This window comes from Taeniopygia guttata, chromosome 10 (genome assembly GCF_048771995.1).
Source record: "Taeniopygia guttata chromosome 10, bTaeGut7.mat, whole genome shotgun sequence".
Classification (NCBI taxonomy): Eukaryota; Metazoa; Chordata; class Aves; order Passeriformes; family Estrildidae; genus Taeniopygia; species Taeniopygia guttata.
Window position 1 is genome coordinate 18,861,449 of NC_133035.1, and position 19,687 is coordinate 18,881,135.

At 42.7% G+C, this 19,687-nt stretch overlaps 1 protein-coding gene across 11 annotated transcripts in view; it reads right to left on the reverse strand.

Moving 5' to 3' along the window:
* The window catches only part of MEGF11 (multiple EGF like domains 11), a 253,415-nt gene that overhangs the window by 155,157 nt on the left and 78,571 nt on the right, over positions 1 to 19,687 (reverse strand). For all 11 annotated transcript variants that reach the window (XR_012057601.1, XR_012057600.1, XM_030281844.4 and 8 more), the window contains exon 6: positions 10,659 to 10,751. Coding sequence is in view for 9 of the 11 variants with exons in the window: in XM_030281844.4 (XP_030137704.2) it covers positions 10,659 to 10,751 (93 nt within the window). In the remaining 2 variants the exon portion in view is untranslated. The remainder of the gene's footprint in view (positions 1 to 10,658; positions 10,752 to 19,687) is intronic.

Here is a 19,687-nt window from a genome sequence, read left to right on the forward strand (position 1 = left end):
CTCTGCTTTTGTCGGTAACAAAATAAACCCTTGTCTATTGAAAACTGCACTTTCTTTGCTGGCATGATCCTTCCAGGCCAAGAAAAGGCATTTTTGGCAGTTGAATGCACTGTAACTTCCAGCATCCCATTTCAATACGTTGTGTTCAAACATTACATAGTGTTTATTGAAGTCATAGTGCTGTAAAAGATATTTACATCCCTTCATGAACACTTCAACAGGTTTCTTTGCCAGCACCAAAAAAAGACAAACCCCACTTAAACCTGAGCACTTCATCTCTAAATCCTTCTTCTGACACCTGGTTGGATACCCAGCCCATCCCAGGACAGCAACTGGTGCCTCCCAGTTTATTCACTGGCACAACATTCCATAGTATGGAATGTCCCTTTGCCCAGTTCTGATCAGCTGTCCTGGCCATGATCCCTCCCAATTTCTTATGGGCTCTTCCCTGGCAGAGCAGGTGAAAATGGAAAGTCCTTGACTTAGTGTGAGCACTACTGAGAAAGAACTAAACAGTGTGTGATCAATATTATTCTCATCCTAAAGCCAAACCACAGAACTGGATCAGCATCAAGGAAGAAAAATAACTCTATTTCAGCTGGAACCAGAAAAATCTTCGCCCTTATTAACCTGCCTGTGGCATCTCCCATCACCATTCTGTCCTCAGTCCTTCCACTTGGCTTTCTTATTTAAAAAAAAAAATCTGTAATTTCTCCTTGATAGAATCAGCCAGTAATTGTCTACAAGGCTGAAATTGTAGGTATCTCACATGCATCACAGTGTTAATTTGTAAAACATTCAAATTCCACTATGTATTTTCTCAAGTCAGTTATCTGCACACTGACCTCCTTTCCTATCCCCACCTGCTTCTGCCTGTCCTCTCACGTTGATTATTTTCCCAACATTCCCCCCGAATTCCTTCTCTGTCATGTCTCAATCTTTATTTTGCCCTGCTTTTTTATTCCTTGCCTCCATGCCTATCAGCTTCCCCTGCTTTTCTTGGCTTTGGTCTCTGTTCACAACTCTGTGTGGTGCAGTCCGTGGTTATGCTACAACCAGCTCCTCTGGAGTGTCAGGTATGATGCTGGCACTCCATCTGCTCATTTATTTCCTTAGGTCACAACACATTCCCTCATTTTCCATGCTTTTCCTTCTGGAGAGCTGCGGGCCTGCTCCTCTCCCTGCCCGAGCTCCATTAGCAGGGAGAACAAAACGCTCACTTGCAGCAGCCTGCGAGGCTCTGATCTGCCAGCCCCGAGTTTACAGACACATTTGCACTTGTTAAAGTCCTCTGCTATCTCATTATTTCTCTCCCCAACAACAAGGCAGACAAGCTGTCAACACACACTCATTTCATTGGGGACACAAAGTATCTGCTCCTATGGCAAACACTTTTTTAGGGTTTTGTAAGGACTACAAATAAGTATCCGAGTATTATTTGAGGGGCTTAAGAGAGATTTTTGTGAGTGTAATTTAGGATAACAGGATTTCTTAGAAAAACTTCTGAAAACACTTCAGAACCTTGATATCAAACTCACAATAGCACAAACATTGGGTAAAACAAAGAAAATTCCCTGAAACTTTCTCATTTTATGCAGAGTGATTTAAGATCACCATGGCCTCTTCCTGCATGGAGAAGCTACCAGAAATGCAAGTGATTTTAAGGCTAAAGAGAAACTCCAGAGTGTCACCTGTGTAACGGCAGACACATCTCTAAAGAGGTCTCTTATTCCTACACAGATATTTTATTGACATGGAAAGAATTTTAAACCAGTAAGTAGCAGAATACTCCGTTCTGCTGCCACGCCCCCATCAGGCGATGGAGGAGCTCGGTGCCATCGCTCTCACTCTAAACTGCCGTGTTCCATCCCTTCTGCGCAGTCTCCTGCAGATGCAACCATCACACATCTCTAAAGTTAGCAAAGCTGCCTTCAGGCTGTATTTTAAATGCAGCCCACCCAAGACACCAAGGGCAGCTGTACATTAGAGCCTCCCTCCTCTTTAGCACAGATATTAACTGTGGCTCAGCTCTTCCCAGCCCACCACTGCCACCCCTTTTCAGCTCCAGCATGGGCCCAGTCAATCCAGACGACAAATATACTCGACTCCCACTGAAATCGAGGATAAATGAGGACTTCCCGCCCCATGGAGGCTGAGCTAAGTTCACACAAAATTAGGGTGAAGCCTGAGGACAAATCTCAGCATGTAACACTTTCCCTTGGAGCAGACACTGCCCACGTTGAACACCAGGTTAGTGGGAGGGGACATGGACGATGGGGACTGCTCAGTGCAGCCAAAGAGCAGCTAAAATACACCCAGCTGCTCTTTCCTCAAATAAAGTATTCTAGTGTCTTGGTGTGTAGCAATTTAAGCCTAAACAAAGAAACCCTCAGAACCAGGGAAAGCTGTGTGTTCATGTGCCTGCCTCCCATGCCTGGGCACACTCCCTGGTGCCTCTTGCAATGATTTCCTGGCCGTGCCTCAGCTCTCGGGTATCCACACACAGGCAGACTGGTGTGTAACACTGTCTGATGAATATCTCCCATTTTCTAGCAAATTTTACCTGCTAGAGGCCCAAGATAAATTTCAAGTCTAACTTTTGAACGAAACCTTTGGTTTTCCTTTTTGATTTCAATCCTTAGAGACTGCCCAGGAAATAGTATTTTATCTAAGAAGAACAGCACCTCTTAAAAAATCCTAACAGCATAGGATGGAGCAGTAGGGTCTTTTCCTTGTAGCACTTGTCTTTGGGGACATTAATTCATAACCCAGGAAAAGTCAGAACATGCCTGAGGTTTCTCAAGCTTCAGGTGCCTGAAATAACTCCTGAGGGATTTTCTGATATCTTAGTGTTGGAGTGTGAGCAGAGCTCTGCCCTCTCCACATGTCTTGGAATCTCTCACCATGTCTAACACAGGGAAAAGTGGTTTAGAAGCTTTCCCAAGGACCACTAATTTTTTTCTGTGTATTTTTTAGCAAGCAAAAATCCCAGGAATAATTTTGAGTGGGTGTCCACAACTGAGATTTTTGCCAACGCTTTGCAAAAGGAAATTTTGCTCTTTTCTCCAAGTGACAGCTCTTAGTGACCAGACCATAAAATTATACCAATGGTACTTTTAAATTGATCTAAAGTCTCTTCATTTGTGTAGTGCACATTTAAAGCCACATTATTGTAAGATGCTCCAGCAATGAAATTCAACATTAGCAATTCAGTTCATTAAAGAGGATATTTTAGTAGGTTCTTTCTTTTATAGCTATTACCCTGTCTAAAGTGAGAAAAACCTCAGTCAAATTAATAAAACTAACAACTCGTCACACATACGCTGCCTCTCTGTGAAGTCTGCTCTGCTCTCACCAGTTTGGCAGCCAAGCAAAGATGTATGGGAGCCAAATTCCCTCTTGCATAACCACACAAACCTGCACGGGAATGCGTTTAGCCCATTCAGTGCTTGTAACCATGGTTTCATTTACTGAAAGTTACCCTGAAAATTCAAAGTTTTAGTCAATCATCAAGCCATTCCCCAGATCAGAGAGCAGCCACACAGCTCAGTTGTGCTCCAGGTTCTGAGGGGCTGTGCTCTGGGAGGGCTTCACTGTTGCTCTGTTACAAACACCTCAGCAGCACTGAGGTGCTCTGGGACACAGCTTCCTTGGGTAGCCCTGCCTGCTCCCAAAGCCTCACACCTAAATGCCTTCTCTCACTTCCTTGTGGAAGCACCAGTCCCTGACGTACTGCCCTACTGACAGGCAGTCAGTGAGGCTTTAAACAATAAGATCTGCTCACAGCTTCCCTTTTCGGTTTTCAGCAGGAATTCAGTGTTGAATTCAAACTGATTTTGCAGATACCCCACATAAAGAATTGCAGTTCAGTTCCACGGAACACAGAATTTCATCCTGCTCAAGGATAGCTGTGCCCAGGTGGTCACTGGCTCTTACCTGTCCTCTCACCTCCCATTTGTCAGCTGTGAGACCCAAGCAATGTTCATGCCCTTGCTCATCCTGGATGACACTCAGTAACTATTGGCCCCTATAAAAGAGATCCTCACCCACCTGATTTCCACCTCAGAGTTCTCATTCAGGTAATGGCATAAGCATTTATCTAACTTAAAGAAGTTAAGATTGTTCCTTATTGACTTTAAAATGACTATTCATATGTATGAAGTACAAGGCTGGATCAAGCCTTGGGAGCAAGGCACAAGCTGGAAGACAGAACTCCAGGGACTGGAACAGACCAAGTCAGGTCAGCTCAATTGACTCTTCAAATCATCCAAAAGAGGGAGTCTCAGAGGAGGGCTGGGAGTGCTGGGGAAATGATCTGTCACTACTTTGGCTTTAGACACAACCAGCTGATTTAGGGAAGGAAGAACTCTCCCAGACTCTGACAGGGAAGATGAAGGTGAAAAGTAAAAGGACACAGGGTGCTGAATTTCAATTTTTCACTCATTTTAGTACAAGACTTAGAACAACTGGCAGCTGATCTATTCATCACCAATGAATCACACAGAAGTACAGAAAACAGTTCCTTTCCAGAGTAAATCTTGGATCTACTTTTCCTTTTCCAAAATGAGCCCTTGCCCTTTGCCCAGCCCTGTTACTGTGGGAGAAGCCCAGGCTCATGTGACTCCAGTACCTTTCCATAAGCTTGCAGCACCTCCCAAGTGGTTAATTCATGGAAGCTGAGAGGATACAGGATACACATCCCTCACAAAGTGAGGAAAAGCTGCCACAAATGACTGGGCAGATAGCAACAGCTTCAGCAAGAGACAAAATATTCCCACCAAATGAAAAGTGATGGATCAGCCCGGTTTAATGCAGCCAAATGATCTGTGTAAAAATACATGCAGGACATGCTGCTGTGCCACCAATGGCACTGCACAGCAGCTTGTGTTTACATCTCATTCTCTGTCACAGCCTGTCCTGCGTGGGCTGGGCCCAGGAAGAGCTGCTGCCACAGAGCCTGGGAACACATGAAACCCAGGGCATGAGCCCTGGTGCGTGGGCCCAACATCCAGCAGAGGCAAAAATTAAACACAAGCTGTTTACCTGATTACACCAGTTCAGCAGTGATTGAAGAGAGATGGGTGTTTTTTAAGTTTAAGGAAGAGCAAATTGTTAGAACTGAGAGACAGAAATCAATTCCACTCTGTAATTGCTATGGAAAGATCCTTCTATGAGCCTTACTAGAGTTTGATTTTGTACATTTGCATTGCTTTGCATGATGCAGTTGTCACTGAATCTGCAAATAACATCAAAATTAAGCTGTAATTTGAGCTTGGCTTAAATGAAAAGTGTGTTAAAACTTTGAAGTCCACACGCTACGGATATGAAATTCTGTTTCAGCTAAAGCAATAATTAAGACTGGATCGCAAATGAAGTTTAACAACTTCAAACAGATCTTTAGAAACTGCCTCTAAACCCAGCAGCTGGAATGCCAAATGAAACACTTGGGCTGTGGTGGAAACAGGGACATTGTACCTGGTTCTGTGACCTCATCTGGCACTTGGATACAGCAGTCACTGAGGTACAAACCCCACAGTGACAAATTCCAGATGAGCCATGGACAGGTGTCCCTCAGGAACAGGCTCTAGGTCTGACCAGTAGCCCACTAACAGCTTGGAAGAGCTATGGTCTTGCACCTTTGCACCTCTTTGGTGGACTCTAGTGGCTTCCTGGTCAATCCTGTCCTAAAAATCTGAAGATGCAAAATCAGCCAATGATTCTGGCAGATCAGCCTCCCACATGAATTTTGTTTGAGTCTGAATTCATGAACCAGGGATCTTTCCTTTGAACTTCATTTCCTCTTCAGAAATAGTTCAAAGCAGTTGGAGAATATGAATGCCAAAATCAAGCCTGAAAACCACCACAGCCTCACTTTAAAACACTTCATTTTTCTCCTGAGAGTTCTGCTGTTGCTTTCCATGGCTTGTCAAACAACCCCGTTCAGATTTAGCACAGAATCTGCTGTTCCCATTCATCACAAGTCTCAGGACTAAGGCACTCCAGCTGCTCCAGGGCTATACCCTTAAAAGTGATCTTGCTGTGATGTTACAACAGCCTGTTGTTATGACCTTGGCTATTTTTGACAAAGAGATAAAGATGAAATAGGTTCTTGTTCCTAATGACAGCTTGTACAAAACATCCTTTCCAAGGAAAACTATGTTATCCATATGTATATGTTATGGATCAGGCTATGCCAGACAGCAGCACTATAATCTCTCTCCCCCAGGTGACACAGCAAGAAAAATGGTTTGGCATTATTATGCCAACATCTCTTTAATTGCACTTTGGGAAAGTACTGTGTTTTCTCTCAAAACTAATAACAAATCAAACACTTTGAAAACCGCTTTATTTTTTCACTACAACCTCTGCGTTTGTTTACTTGGAAATTTCTCAACCTGGCATGCACAATTTTGGAAGCTTTTCACTTTTAATTTGGCCCTGAATTTTCTTTTTTTTACCTGTTGCCCCTTTTCTGGGAATGCCCTACCAACTGGAAAGATTTCTGTGACCTTCCTCACAATAAATAATGCTCATGAGAGTCAAAATGGTCTTCAATAATCTACCTGATTAACATCTTGAAAGAAGGACCACGTTATTCCTCACAGGCCTGATGATTTCAATTAGAGCTTTGTATAGATTTCACTGAAGTTTTTTTTAGCTGTTTCTTCAAAACTAACTTAAGAACCACCTAAATACTTAAAGCAGATGAAAAGTCCTACCTGTGTAAGGATAAGCTTAAATTCTTTGCTGGATGGTGGCCTAAGGGCCTGTAAATACAGATGGCTGTGAGCAAGACCCAGAAGAGGCCAGGTGACCACCAACAGGCATTTATATCCCCACCACAACTTCAAGCCAATATATCATACTGTTTGAAGCTAATTGCTTTGAAATAATTGGAAAGGTGAGCAGGTAAGTTCACACAGAGCATTTGCAATCTTGCTTTGTATTTAAGAGACCAACAGTCCAGATTGCATGGACAAAACAGGCATGATTCAATAAAACAAGTTAAAAGGGAAGGGAAAGGTATGCAGTAGTCTTTAAAAAGAATTTTCCTTTTAATTTTTAGCATCATTAAAATACTGAAAACATTTTGTTCAAGAGCTTCTTTAGTTAATACCTCATTACTTCTCTTTTTATTGTTATGGTAATCAAGCCTTAATATATTGCAGCTTTATAGCATGAAATCAAGGCTAGGCCTGTGGGCATGGACAGATGTACAACAGCATGCAGTAAAACACAGGTACAGAGACATGCAGAGCTGAATATGGCACTGGGGTTTTTTATAATTGTTTAGCAATTCATCTGAAGTTATTTTAACCTTGACAACAGATGAACTCTAACATGTACCATGATCAGTCACCGGAAAGCTGCACTGAAAAGCAAGTTTTGTAACTGTTGTCTTATAGGCTGGGTTCTAGGAAAGCATGAAACCAAGTCTGAGCAAGATGAATAAATTGTTTGCATGACTACAGGCTGTAGCTGTAACTATTCAAAACATTTAATTGACAATATTTTAGCCAAGGGAGAATGATAGTGTTGGGGAATTGTATTTTAAACCAGAACTTTGGCCCTCCATGGGAAATTTGGGCTCAGTGTCAGCATTCAGACCCTCTCCAGGCATAGGCACACCAAAACAGAAGAATATTTGGAGCTGATTTCTGGTTCTGAGGTGACACTTGGACCTTGTGCTGGAGCTTTGCTAATGGTTGAATTTCACCCATCAAATCAAGTCAAAGTTAGATATAACTTTAGAAAGGTATAATGGCTGTGTCTGCAGGGCGTTGAAATGTATCTCAGGAAGAGTGAGCACCCTTAGATCTTCCCTGAGTAAATGACAACACACGACCCCCAGTGTCAGGGAGGCTCCCCTTCTCAGCGGTGCTTTCGGGAGAGATCACTCAGGAAACCATTCCAGCTCCTGGGAGCTTTGCTAAATTTAAAGGGAGTGTTTTGGCTGGCAATCCCTCTCCCAGTGAAAGCACTTCAAACAGCCAACATGAAAAGCAGTATGCCTGTGACTGCATCCAATCCCTGATCCTGAGGAATGTATTGGGAAGTTCTTGAACCCCATGGGTTTGGGATGGCACCACTGACCATCAGCCTCGGTTTGTCCCGAGCACCCCGTGCAGGAACATCCCAAACAGCCTCTGGCTCTGCAAACACGTGACCTTCACTGGTTGCCCAACAGTCATGAAAGAACAGAAAGAAAGTAGGTACAGGTGACACATTATTCCAGCAGAAGTGAAAATTGTTTTCTACATTATAACTGGTTAACAGTAAAATATGATTTAACACATGGATCATGTATCAGAAAAATGTAACTAACCTCAGTTAGGCAAAGCTTCCAGATTCCTCCTTTCCTGGAAATACTGGGAGTAACAATGTGCTGTATTCAGCTGAAATCTGCTCCTTTAAACCTTTGAATTTAAACAAAGTTCCCTAGCAATGAAGAGTCCAGTTACCCAAATTTCTAGTGTCAAGCACAAAGGTGAGCAGCCCTCGGGGGCAGTAAATCTGACTTTCTCTCCTAGGAGCATTCCTCTGGGCAGAGCCTGTGGGATCAGACCTTGGGACAGGAACACGTGTTACCCAGCACATAACAAGTGGAATGAAAGACAATGGGCACTACAGGCCAGCAAACACACTAATTATATTAATAAAATGAAAGCTTAAATTTTGAAGCTAATCTTGGGCTATCATTTATAAAAGTTAACAGGGCATATTTAATTTAGGAATTGGCTAACACTTCTCTTTCCACCACTGAAGCCTCATAAATGAAATATACTGGATCCCTGCCCAGTGCGGAAATAAAAGTTATGAATAATGTTTCTATCTCAATCATTGTCAGTGCTTTAATATTCCTAATTACTTTAAAAAGCTAAATATTCAATATAGGAAAAACCTTCTTTTTCTTTTATCTCCACTTGCAAGATTAGAGCAATTTAATAAGAGTCACTGGGTAGTTTTAGTCCACAAGACCATTCTGTACTTTGACATCTTATCCTTTCCTGGACACTTTTACACAGAATGAAGTGCTTTTTACTCTTTGAGTGCACATATGTATAAATGTGTAATCTGTAACTGTATGTCCTTACTGTCATAGTCATTTTATTATTATTAACTTCTGTTAATGCACATGCACTGTACAAATACTCACTGGTAGGATAAACTAAATCTAGTACTAAGAATAATAAAAACATTACATGAGTTCCTGAGAATCTGTACAGTATCTCACAATTGATTATATTACTTTTATTTTTTTAAATATTTTTAAAGATAGATATTCAATATATCATGATGCCCAGTTTTTCCCTTGTCTGCATTCCAGGTAATCCCAAAATGTTTCTTCAAACCTAGTAGTATGGCCTTTGTTTCCATCCTTGGAATCATATAATCCCAGAATGGTTTGGGTTGGAGGGACCTCACTGATCATCTCATCCCAACCCCTGCCATGGGTCGGGATACCACCCCGACACCAGGTTACCCAGGGCTCTGTCCAGCCTGGCTTGAACACTCCCAGGGCTGGAACATCCACATCCCCTCTGGACTAAAGTCCTTCCTCCCTGCTCCCCTCCCTTTTCTGCTGGAATCGAGGGGATATTCAGCAGAGCTGCAGAAAAACCCCAGGAACCCATCCAGGAATCTGCCCTGCTGCCTTTAGGCTCTGGTTGTGTTCACCCTCAGGCACATTTACCTCCCATTCCCTCCTGACTCCTCCCTCTATAGATCCCTTCTCTGTTACCTTCTTTTCTTTAAACTCCCAATCAATTTGGGAGAAAGGGGGGAAGCCAACACAAAACGAAGCACCCATTCAGTTTCATTTCACAGCATCTCTACCCATGCAGCTTTATTTACTTGCCTGATGCACAAATTGACTCCATTTATCAAGCTTATTGCTGTTTTGTCAATAATGTCCCAGGCCTCTGTTACGTCACACTCGGATGTTTGTGCTGCCTGTTCCATTCCAGCATGAACCAACCACTTAAACTCACCGTTCCCAATTAACAGAGTTTAACAAACACAGCCTTCCCAGCTGAAAGAACTGAAAGCCACAAGTGTGGATTGATTCCCCAGCAAAAGGGGCAGAACTCCCTACTCCCATTTCCCTAACTTTGGCAGTATGGATTTAAGGAATGGATTGTAAGTCAGAGGAGAGAATCTGAGCTGCCTGAAAAGTCAATGGCAAAACTCCCACTGGCTTGAACAGGACAAGAATTCTATCTGGAGAGAGTGCTTTCCAAACAGTTCTGGCACTCCACAGAGTATTTCATGAAGAATGTGCTGTGTTAAAGATTTGAGAGAGAAAAAATTCTTTATAGAGTTCTATTATCTGTACTGATATCCTAATAACAGGACCGAAAGCATTAACAGCATCCTTCACTTCATTTCACATTTCTTTGCAATACACAACCAAAAAAGTCCAATGTCATTATCCTGGGAAAGGGTATTTTCACATATTCATAGAACCACAGAATGATTGGGGTTGAAGGGACCTTAAAGGTCATTTTGTTCCAACCCAATATGAACTCTTACAAAATAACCAGCAGGCAATCCTCATTTTTCCATTCAAAGCATCCAAGTTCTAAGGCCACTGCTTTATAATACCTGGTTTTTAATAGCAACACATATTTTTATCATATTTTGGTATCTTTACTCACCACTTGAGCAATCAGTCCCTCCCCAGCCTGGTTCACAGTGACACGTGTCAGGAGAGACACATCTTCCATGCACACACTCCTCTGTGCACAGTGCTGTAGAGAGGAAACAACACACAGCATTGTAAACATATTAACTGGTTGCTAAACATATCCTAAACAATGCCTTAGAGAGCAATATTTTGTCTAAAAATATTAAACAAAGCAAACACAAAAAAAAATTACTCACAAGATTTAATTACTGCTAAGTGACCAAAATAAAATATAGGTCTCTTGACAGCAATAAATTCATTTGTCACTTCAGCCCTGTAATGAAAAACTCACTCACCAGAAATTCCTTTGGTTAGCAGTTTTGCTTTGTAATAAAGTTTTTACCAAACTGACATTTATTATAGAACAGCAGCTTCTTACATTGCACTCAAATTGCAACTGCTCATAAGACAAAATGGAGCTCAGTCTTGAAAGTATATTAAGATCCAAAATAGATTTCATTTTAAAAACAGCTCCAGGAAAATAAATAATTTTACTCCATGATGCAGTGGCTGTAAATGCATTTTTGTCTTTTCAAGGTCAGCCAGTTTTCCATAACTACAGTTGTCTGTGTCACTGGTATAAAATTGGAAGTTCAATATCCTCAAGTTCAAACCAAGACAAACAGGTTGGCTGAGGAACAACTCATAGTTTTTAGGATTCTCTTTTCCTGTGCTGTTTCAGTGTCTGCCAGTTTCCAGTGAGTGCCCATCACATATTGAAGAACCTGGAGAGCACTGAATAACTGCTTTGCAGACTGAACTTTGTTACTTAATACCTTGTTTCCATTTTACCACTGAGAACACTGCCAGAAACTCCTTGTGTCAGGGATTCAAATCGGATGGTTAAGCTGGAACACATAATTTCCATCTAGACCAACATGTATGAGTTATTAAAAATATGAAGCAGTGGCAATGAGGTCACTGTATGTACATACGTAAAAAATACATTATTTAGATCATATATAATCTGTGGTTGTATATCCTCTGTTTTTATATCAGATGGGAAATGTGGCTATTGAGTTTACTTAACCAAGAATTGCCTGAAGATGGACTAAAAATACTTATCCCAAGACAAAGATAATTCCTTCCTGTTTAAACCAAGGCTAGCAAAGCTGATTTGGGAATTAGCTTTCGGTTGCTGCAGTGAAAATGGAGCTGAACCACCCAACTCCTTTGAAATCAGCCAGCAAAGCTTCTGGAAGTTTCCCTGATCTGCAGGTGGAATGAAAGCTGGAGTCCTTTCAGTTCCCAGCTCCCTCCTGCACTAGAAGTCCTCCACCACTGCCTTGCTGCTCTGAGTGACTTCTGCTACACCTGACGCTCTGGTTGGACTCCCAGACTGGATCACACCTTGGACCCACACCCAGGTTGCCATCAAAGCTCATGGAAATGTTTTGCTGCCTGTCTCTGTTTGGGTCATTGCAGACCAAACCCACTGAGCGGTTCACAAAATATTTAAATCCAACATCAAAATGCAGGTGAACTTAGAATAATCCTGGGGGACAAACTTTCCTGCTCTTTATCCAGCAGATCCCTCATGACCAGTGATTAGAACGCTGCCTCGTTAAAACGACTGCAAGATCTTTCTAAATTAATCATTTCCTTTCTACGTTTGCTGCATGTCAAAAATGCAATTTATTCTTATTTCATATCTTGTGTTTAGACAGTATTGCAGTGGCCATGAAATATTCATAGCTAATCTCTAGTCACTAATTGTCCTAATCTTTTGTGCATTTATTTTACTCGAGTTAGGCTTTCTGGAGACAGTGAAGCAGCCTACTCTACAGCTGTGGGATGAAATTCAGGATAGGATATTAGATAAACAGGATATTCCCAGAAAAATAGACATATTTTCCTACAATCATTTGAAAATGGCTGGTTATCCAGAACAAGGAGAAGCTCCCATATAGAAGAGTCACAAATTTATAGGTTTTTATTCAAACTAGAGTGTGCTAAAATATATAGGATACGCTGGGATAGGGATACCTTGGGAATTGTGCCCTGCGCAGATTTGGCTGGGAGTACATTTCTCATTGATGTGACATCCCAGTTTCATAAGAGATGTGGAAGTCACAACTGAGGTTTTGCCTGTAAGGACATTTGCAATAATAAATCACTCTAACATGTAACATGTATAGCATTTTTTACCCTTTTAACTCAGCCATGTTCTCACCTCAAGGCAAACATTATGAGTAAGAAGGTTGATGGGGGACTGGATATTTACTCTTCCAAGTAACAGAACTCCTGTACATTACTGCTCTAAATTTAGTTGATTCCCACACAAATTTATCACACCTCAACTATGTTAACATAAATATGAAATAATAGTAACTAATTAAGCAATGAAGTTTCCTTGATCACTTGCCTAGCTGCAGTCCTGTGGGAAGAGTGCAATGTGAGACTTAGCAGCAAGACTCAAGAGAGAGCTCCTCATTCTACAGCACTCAGTCACATGAAAAATATAAAAAATATATTATAAAGAACTGTATCCTTGTTTTCAGGTGTTCTGAAGTCCCAAATCACTGAAGATGACTATGTTTAATGAGCAATTAAAGATTCAAGTAAGGTGAAGATGCTTCTTGGAACCGTGGGCTCTCTCATCTCTGGTTGATTAATTGCTAAGCAAGTAGCAGCTCACTAGTGACTAATTCCAAATGTGGGGGTCACAGAAAACCCCCATTTTTAAACTGAGAAGCTTTGACAGAAGTAATTTTGTTTAAAGCGGCAAACAATCAGACTCCTGCACTGACTGATTCAAATTAGGCTTATAAAGGTCAAATTAGGGTACAGCTCTAAAGTTTTACCATAGCAAATAAAATTTTGAATTTCTCCTATAAAAGGGAGGTCTTGCCTTGCTCAAGTCTTTAGAGTTTAAATTAATTTTTCATTCTATTAACATTCAACATAATAGGATACAATGGTCCCCAAGGCATTCTTCATAATACACTTTGTACAGTGGTTTGCAAATGATCCTACTAGTTAATGGAACTATAAAAATTACTTGCACATAAAGGTCAAGAAAAATAAAGATAAGTATATACTTTCTGACACTGTCCTGTTCAACACTCATCTAAAGGCCCCTGGAGTAAAGAAAACTTGTCCTAATGCAAGGAATATAATTCCTCCCAGTATAATAGCCCAAGCACTTCAACCTTTGGAATTCCAGACTTTTAATGTCTGCATTTTCCCTCGACCACTTCACTTGAGCAATCCAGCACCTCATTGATCAGTGTGTTATTAGCATTCTTGGCATGAGTTTGACATCAGTTTGTAGTTTGATTCAGCCTGGTAATAAAATGACCTACATCAAAGCCCTGCCAAAATGCCATCTTTGTCGCAATGTGTTTAGCATGAGTTATTTGCCCACATTCAAGGTTACACAGCAACTGCTTCTTATCATGCAATAAAGGCAACAAAAGGGGTCTGTAACAATCCATTTGATGCTTATCACTTACTTTATAATTACAGACTGGGCTTTTTTTAACATATAAGGTCAATCCTCAGGGAAATAGACCTAAAGATTAAACTCTTTTCACACCTGAAACGGCTGCACTGAGGAATGGATGTTAGAGAAATGGATTCCTCTAACACTAGTGCTTATTCTTTAATTGTTGCCCAGAATTTGAATTCAGATATGATAAATGGTTTGTCTGTGCCTCCTCTCCACGAAGATGTGAAGTGCCCAGAATATTGCAATGAGGAGAAGAGCTCAGTGGAGCAGACTGCAGAATATTTCCACTGCAGAGTTCCTTCAGCTAAGGGGCACCACAAGGAGCTCATCCCAGACAAAAGCAGGGATGGAGAGTTGTTCTGTCTTCCTTGATGCTGCATTCCTCTGTATGGACCCAAATTATGATGCTACAGGGTTTAATTTGGTTGTTACACGCTCACACCCAGCTCATCACATCATGCACCCCACTGACTGCTGGCAGCCACTGAGCTCCACAACCAGCCTTTTTCAGAGGCTGAGGTGCACTTAGGGAAGAGTTTCATCCTAGAGGAACAAGTATGGAGTGACTAAGTTGAAAATTTTTCATTGTCCAAAAATATAACCTGTATATTTATTTCACAAAAGACAGAGTCACAAACAACCTAATTTGTGCTTGCACTGGAGTGTGGTAACATTTGTAGTGGTCCTTAGAACCTGTGGGAGTTCACAGCTACCGACCCAGCAACTCCCATCTGCCATTGTCCCACTTTGCCGTGCCAGACAATCAAAATCCCTCCAAAACAAAGAGCAGGGTAATTACAGAGTGTGAAGGACCCAGAGCAGAACAGAAATGAGGCTCTGCGAGCTGTGCTCGCTCACGGCAGCTGCCGGAGAGCCGTGCCCGAGCATTCCGTACACGCTGGAGTTTCCTGGGCTCTGTGGGATTCCTGCCCAGGATCATAGAGCAGCCAGGAGGTGACAGAAAACATAAATAACTGTAGATACATTATGATAATGGAAAACATTGCTAAATGGAGATATGGATGCTGCTATGAGACACAATGAGAAATTCAGGCACTCGCCTGGAACTGCACAGAATGAACTGGTTTATTTGGACTGCACACATGGCACAAGGTCATTGCCTCAAAATATCTTCTTTTCTCTGTCTTACCTCTGCCAGGTTTTCTTCACTATACACCGATCTTGCCCAAACTCTGACCAATTTCATTTATTTTCTGTGAAGCAATGGTAAGCTTGCATTTTTTTCTTTTATGTTGCTGGTATTTTAACTTCAGATTATTTAATCAGCTTGCCCCATGCTTGATAGTTGTTAGACTAAACAAAGCAGAAATTTAATGGAAAAAGTGATGTTTTCCTTCAATATTTAATACATGTGTCTAAAATAATTCGGGCCATTTTAGCCCATTCCTCCATTCCCTTGTGCCACTTTTAGGGTAAAGAGTGATTTTGTTAGGTGAAATAGCTGTTACCCTATGGCCAGTGGTTTCAGATAATGCAGAGAGGTCAAAGTAGATGAAAAAAGATGAAAAAGATTCTTGCTCCTTATCCATTAGGAATCTGTTCACTCAGGGCCTCTCTGGTGCTTCCATCTTAATGTACTGGCCTGGGTCCAGCTTGTGCTGAGTCTACAGCATCAGCTTCATTAGATAAGCCTGTAGTCAGCTTTTGGCTGGATTCTCTTAGCTTGTGCTCAGGAAAGGGAGGTTGGATAGCACAAGAAAAATTACTACAGCTAATGCATCCAGGTAGGTTTTCCTCATTCTTAGATTATTGCTTATTTGTGGAATGGATTATTTCCTCCCTAAATCACTGACTTTCCATCAGGAATCAAGCTGATTTGATGGTTTCCTGGATAATTGCTTCAATGAAATGGGATAATAGCTCTTTGCATTGCTTAATGTCTGTTTCTGTGGTCATCACTCAGGATACATCCATTAATTTATCACCTTGGAAAGCACTTTCATGCAAGGTGTAACAGCTTCCAAAGATGAAGAGATCTCCAAACCTGCTCAGGCTTTGAGGAATTTATTGTTTCAGTGCATAGCAACCCTTCTTTTTCATCTTCCCATGAAAGTACCAGTGAAAAACACAAACCCAAAGAGATCAATGTGAGCAAAGGAAAGATGAGACATGCAGAGCAGATAAGATCAGTGTGTCACAAGATCAGCTCCTTTTCCTGTAGGTGCAATTCCAGCACTTCTTTTGCAGGTTTGGAATTAGACACTCTGCATCAATGCAATCAGGAGAGAATCAATGGTGTTTTTGCTGTCAGGGACATGGGGATCTCTGACCATCGCCTCAGTGAGGTATTGATCTGTTCCAGGTTGTGTTATCCTCAGTCTTGACACCCGGCCAAAGCTCAGGGATTAGGCCAGACATGACTTGTGAATGTCTGAAGTAAAAGAACTGTGGAGATCCATTTTGAGGGTTTTGTCTTTTCCCAAGAGCAGAATCTGACCTGTGTCAGTGTCATCACTGACAATGGATCAGTAAATCCCTGTATCCATTTGCTGGGACACGAAAATTTGTTAATAAGCATAAACTCCAAGGTAGTTTTTTACCCTTTCTATCAGCAGGTAAATAACAACCTGGGGTTCTGATCACTATAGAGGTGAACACAGAGCCTTTGACATTCTTGAGTGTCCCAGGATTGTGACATGGACTAGTTTAGGGGTCCTGGAATAATTCCATCCAGGTCTCAAAGTTTCAGACTCCAAGGGCCCTTCAGTAGGAATGCTCACAGTTTACTGGCACTTGAAGAGCTAGCACTGACAAGAACCTCCGTCAGCCCATGCTGCAATGTGCTTTAGTCCTTACTCTTAGGGAGTGAATAGGTAAATAAACTGTGCCAGGGGAAGGGCAGGGTAGGGAAGAGACTGTCACTTGTTCTGTATGCCCTGAGACTGGTGGAGCACAGTTTGGAATCCCAGTCTGGTTGGTTCTAAGGAACAGCTGAGCTGGAGCAGCACATCCCTGAGACAGGAATGGTATCACATCACTGACCATAAAATAGTGACAGTGACAGAGAAGTTTAGAGCTGCAAAAGGAGAGGTCAGGGGAATCACACATTTAACAGAGTCTTTGTGGCATTTTGATGCCCCATTGGTTTCATCTGCTCTGGTGGAGAGAGGGAATGGGAGATAGCACTCACCATTTAGTGCTGTCTGAACGAGAGCTGCACAGCAGCCTCCTCATAGCAACAAATGTCAGAGAGCACGACTGGGGTCAGGAAGCTGAACTCTGCTGTACCTTTGGCTGTGTTAATAAAAAGTGCAGGAGTTGAAGGCACAAAAAGTGATGGTGGAAAGGCACTGAGGGACTCTAAGCGCTCAAGTGCATCCGCCCTGCAAAGTGGACAGGTTACAGGGCTGGGTAAGAGCAGCGCTCTGATTCCGTAGTCTGGAGATTAAGCCACAGCTCAGCTCCAGCCAAAGGAATGGGTGCAAAGGCAGGAGGGGGTTCAGTGTACAAAGGAGGCAAATCCTGCAAGAAAGACAATGTCTGATCCAAAGAGCTCCTGACTAATAACACCTCGGACCAAGGTCAGACACACCCACACAGAGACTCTGGTCAGCTCCACAGGGATCAGGACACACCAGAGCCTGGGCTTGACCTCGGGGCAAAAAGAGAAATTCCTCCCTCTGGTGAAATCCTGTGAAATCCTGACCCTCTGAGATGATCACACTCCCAAATCCCTTACCACTTTGTTGGGGCTTAGAATTTTTCCTTTTGTTTCTTTCTCTCATGGAATTTTGTCCCATCTATTGCTAAGAGACAATAACGACCAATATTTGAGACTAAAGAAATGGCCAAGGTGGGAGAAGGGTGCAGGTGGCTGCTCTTACCTGTGGTTTTTTTTTTTATTTTCTGTCAGATGGGTGTGGAGCCAGGCTGTGGTCACTGTGGGGAGAATTCACCTCACCTTGTGAGGTTCCATCTCCTGCTGTCTGCTCCTACAGGGAGTGAAGCTCTGCTTGAGGGAGCAGCTGTTGCACTGGAACTTTATTAAAGCCCTACCTCACTAATAAAAAAGGACCCTCACCGTCTCGGGTGCGTGAGGGGAAACTCCTTTCCGCCTCCAGAGGAGCCTCTCTGGGCCGTGTTCAGGCGCTGGGCTGCCGCTGCCCAGCCCCGCCATTTCTCTGGGTTTTTTTGGGTTTTACACTGCCTGCTGGACACCCCGCAGCTCCTGCTACAGCTGCAGAGTTTCTGACACGGTTCCTGTGGGGAGCAGTTGCTGCTGCAGCCCATTTCCCCATCGCTCCCGGCCGCCATCGCCGCGTGAGGGGGAACGTGGCCGAGCCCGCGGCACAGCGCCCCCTGCAGGCCCGGCCGGCAGCGGCAGCGCCCCCGCTGGCCGCGAGCGGAACTGCGCCCACGGGCGCGCCGGGGCCGAGCGGGGCCGGGCGGGGTTTGTGCTCTCCGCGCTGCTGCTTTCTTTTCTTTCTTTTCTTTCTTTCTTTCTTTTCTTTCTTTTCTTTCTTTTCTTTCTTTTCTTTCTTTTCTTTCTTTTCTTTCTTTTCTTTCTTTTCTTCCTTCCTTCCTTCCTTCCTTCCTTCCTTCCTTCCTTCCTTCCTTCCTTCCTTCCTTCCTTCCTTCCTTCCTTCCTTCCTTCCTTCCTTCCTTCCTTCCTTCCTTCCTTCCTTCCTTCCTTCCTTCCTTCCTTCCTTCCTTCCTTCCTTCCTTCCTTCCTTCCTTCCTTCCTTCCTTCCTTCCTTCCTTCCTTCCTTCCTTCCTTCCTTCCTTCCTTCCTTCCTTCCTTCCTTCCTCCCTTCCTCCCTTCCTCCCTTCCTCCCTTCCTCCCTTCCTCCCTTCCTCCCTTCCTCCCTTCCTCCCTTCCTCTCTTTCTCTCTCTCTCTCTCTCTCTCTTTCTCTCTTTCTCTCTTTCTCTCTTCCTTCCTTCCTTTGCCTTGTTACACACAAGTAAAGAAATTCCTTTATCCCTCATCCCATCTCTTTGCCTGAGAGCCCTGTAATTTCAAACTTGTAATTATTCGGAGGGGAAGGGGCTCTCTGTTCCAAGGAGGTTCCCGCCTTGCTTGGCAGACACCAAACTAAGACACAGTTTTAAGGCTCAGTCTTTCTCATTGCCTTCACAGAAAGTGAATTGGAGGCCAGAGAGAACTCATCAGGGATCAGCTAAATATTGATGATCGTTGATCCTTTGAGGCCTGCAACCAGTTTTATGCATTTTCTGTCATTGCTTCAAGTAGAAATAATCATTGCATTCTGCTATGTTGAGAGGAAAGAGTTACACAGATCAATTCTGCTGATCAATGTTCTAATACAATATTATTCTGTGGGACAATTTCAGCGTTTAACATTTTCTGGTAAATGATTTCCCATTGCTTCACTCAGGATTCAAACAATCATTAGCACTAGTTCAAACTGTTAATGAGGTTAAGGGAGATCCTGAATCAGCAGAGCAGAATCTGTGACCCTGGAAAGCTTTTTCCCTCCTGTGCCCTCTGTCTACTCCTTCCATTTTGGTAAATTGACCAACTCTTCCCAGCAATTTGTAGGAAATACATTTTCACTTGTTAATTTTC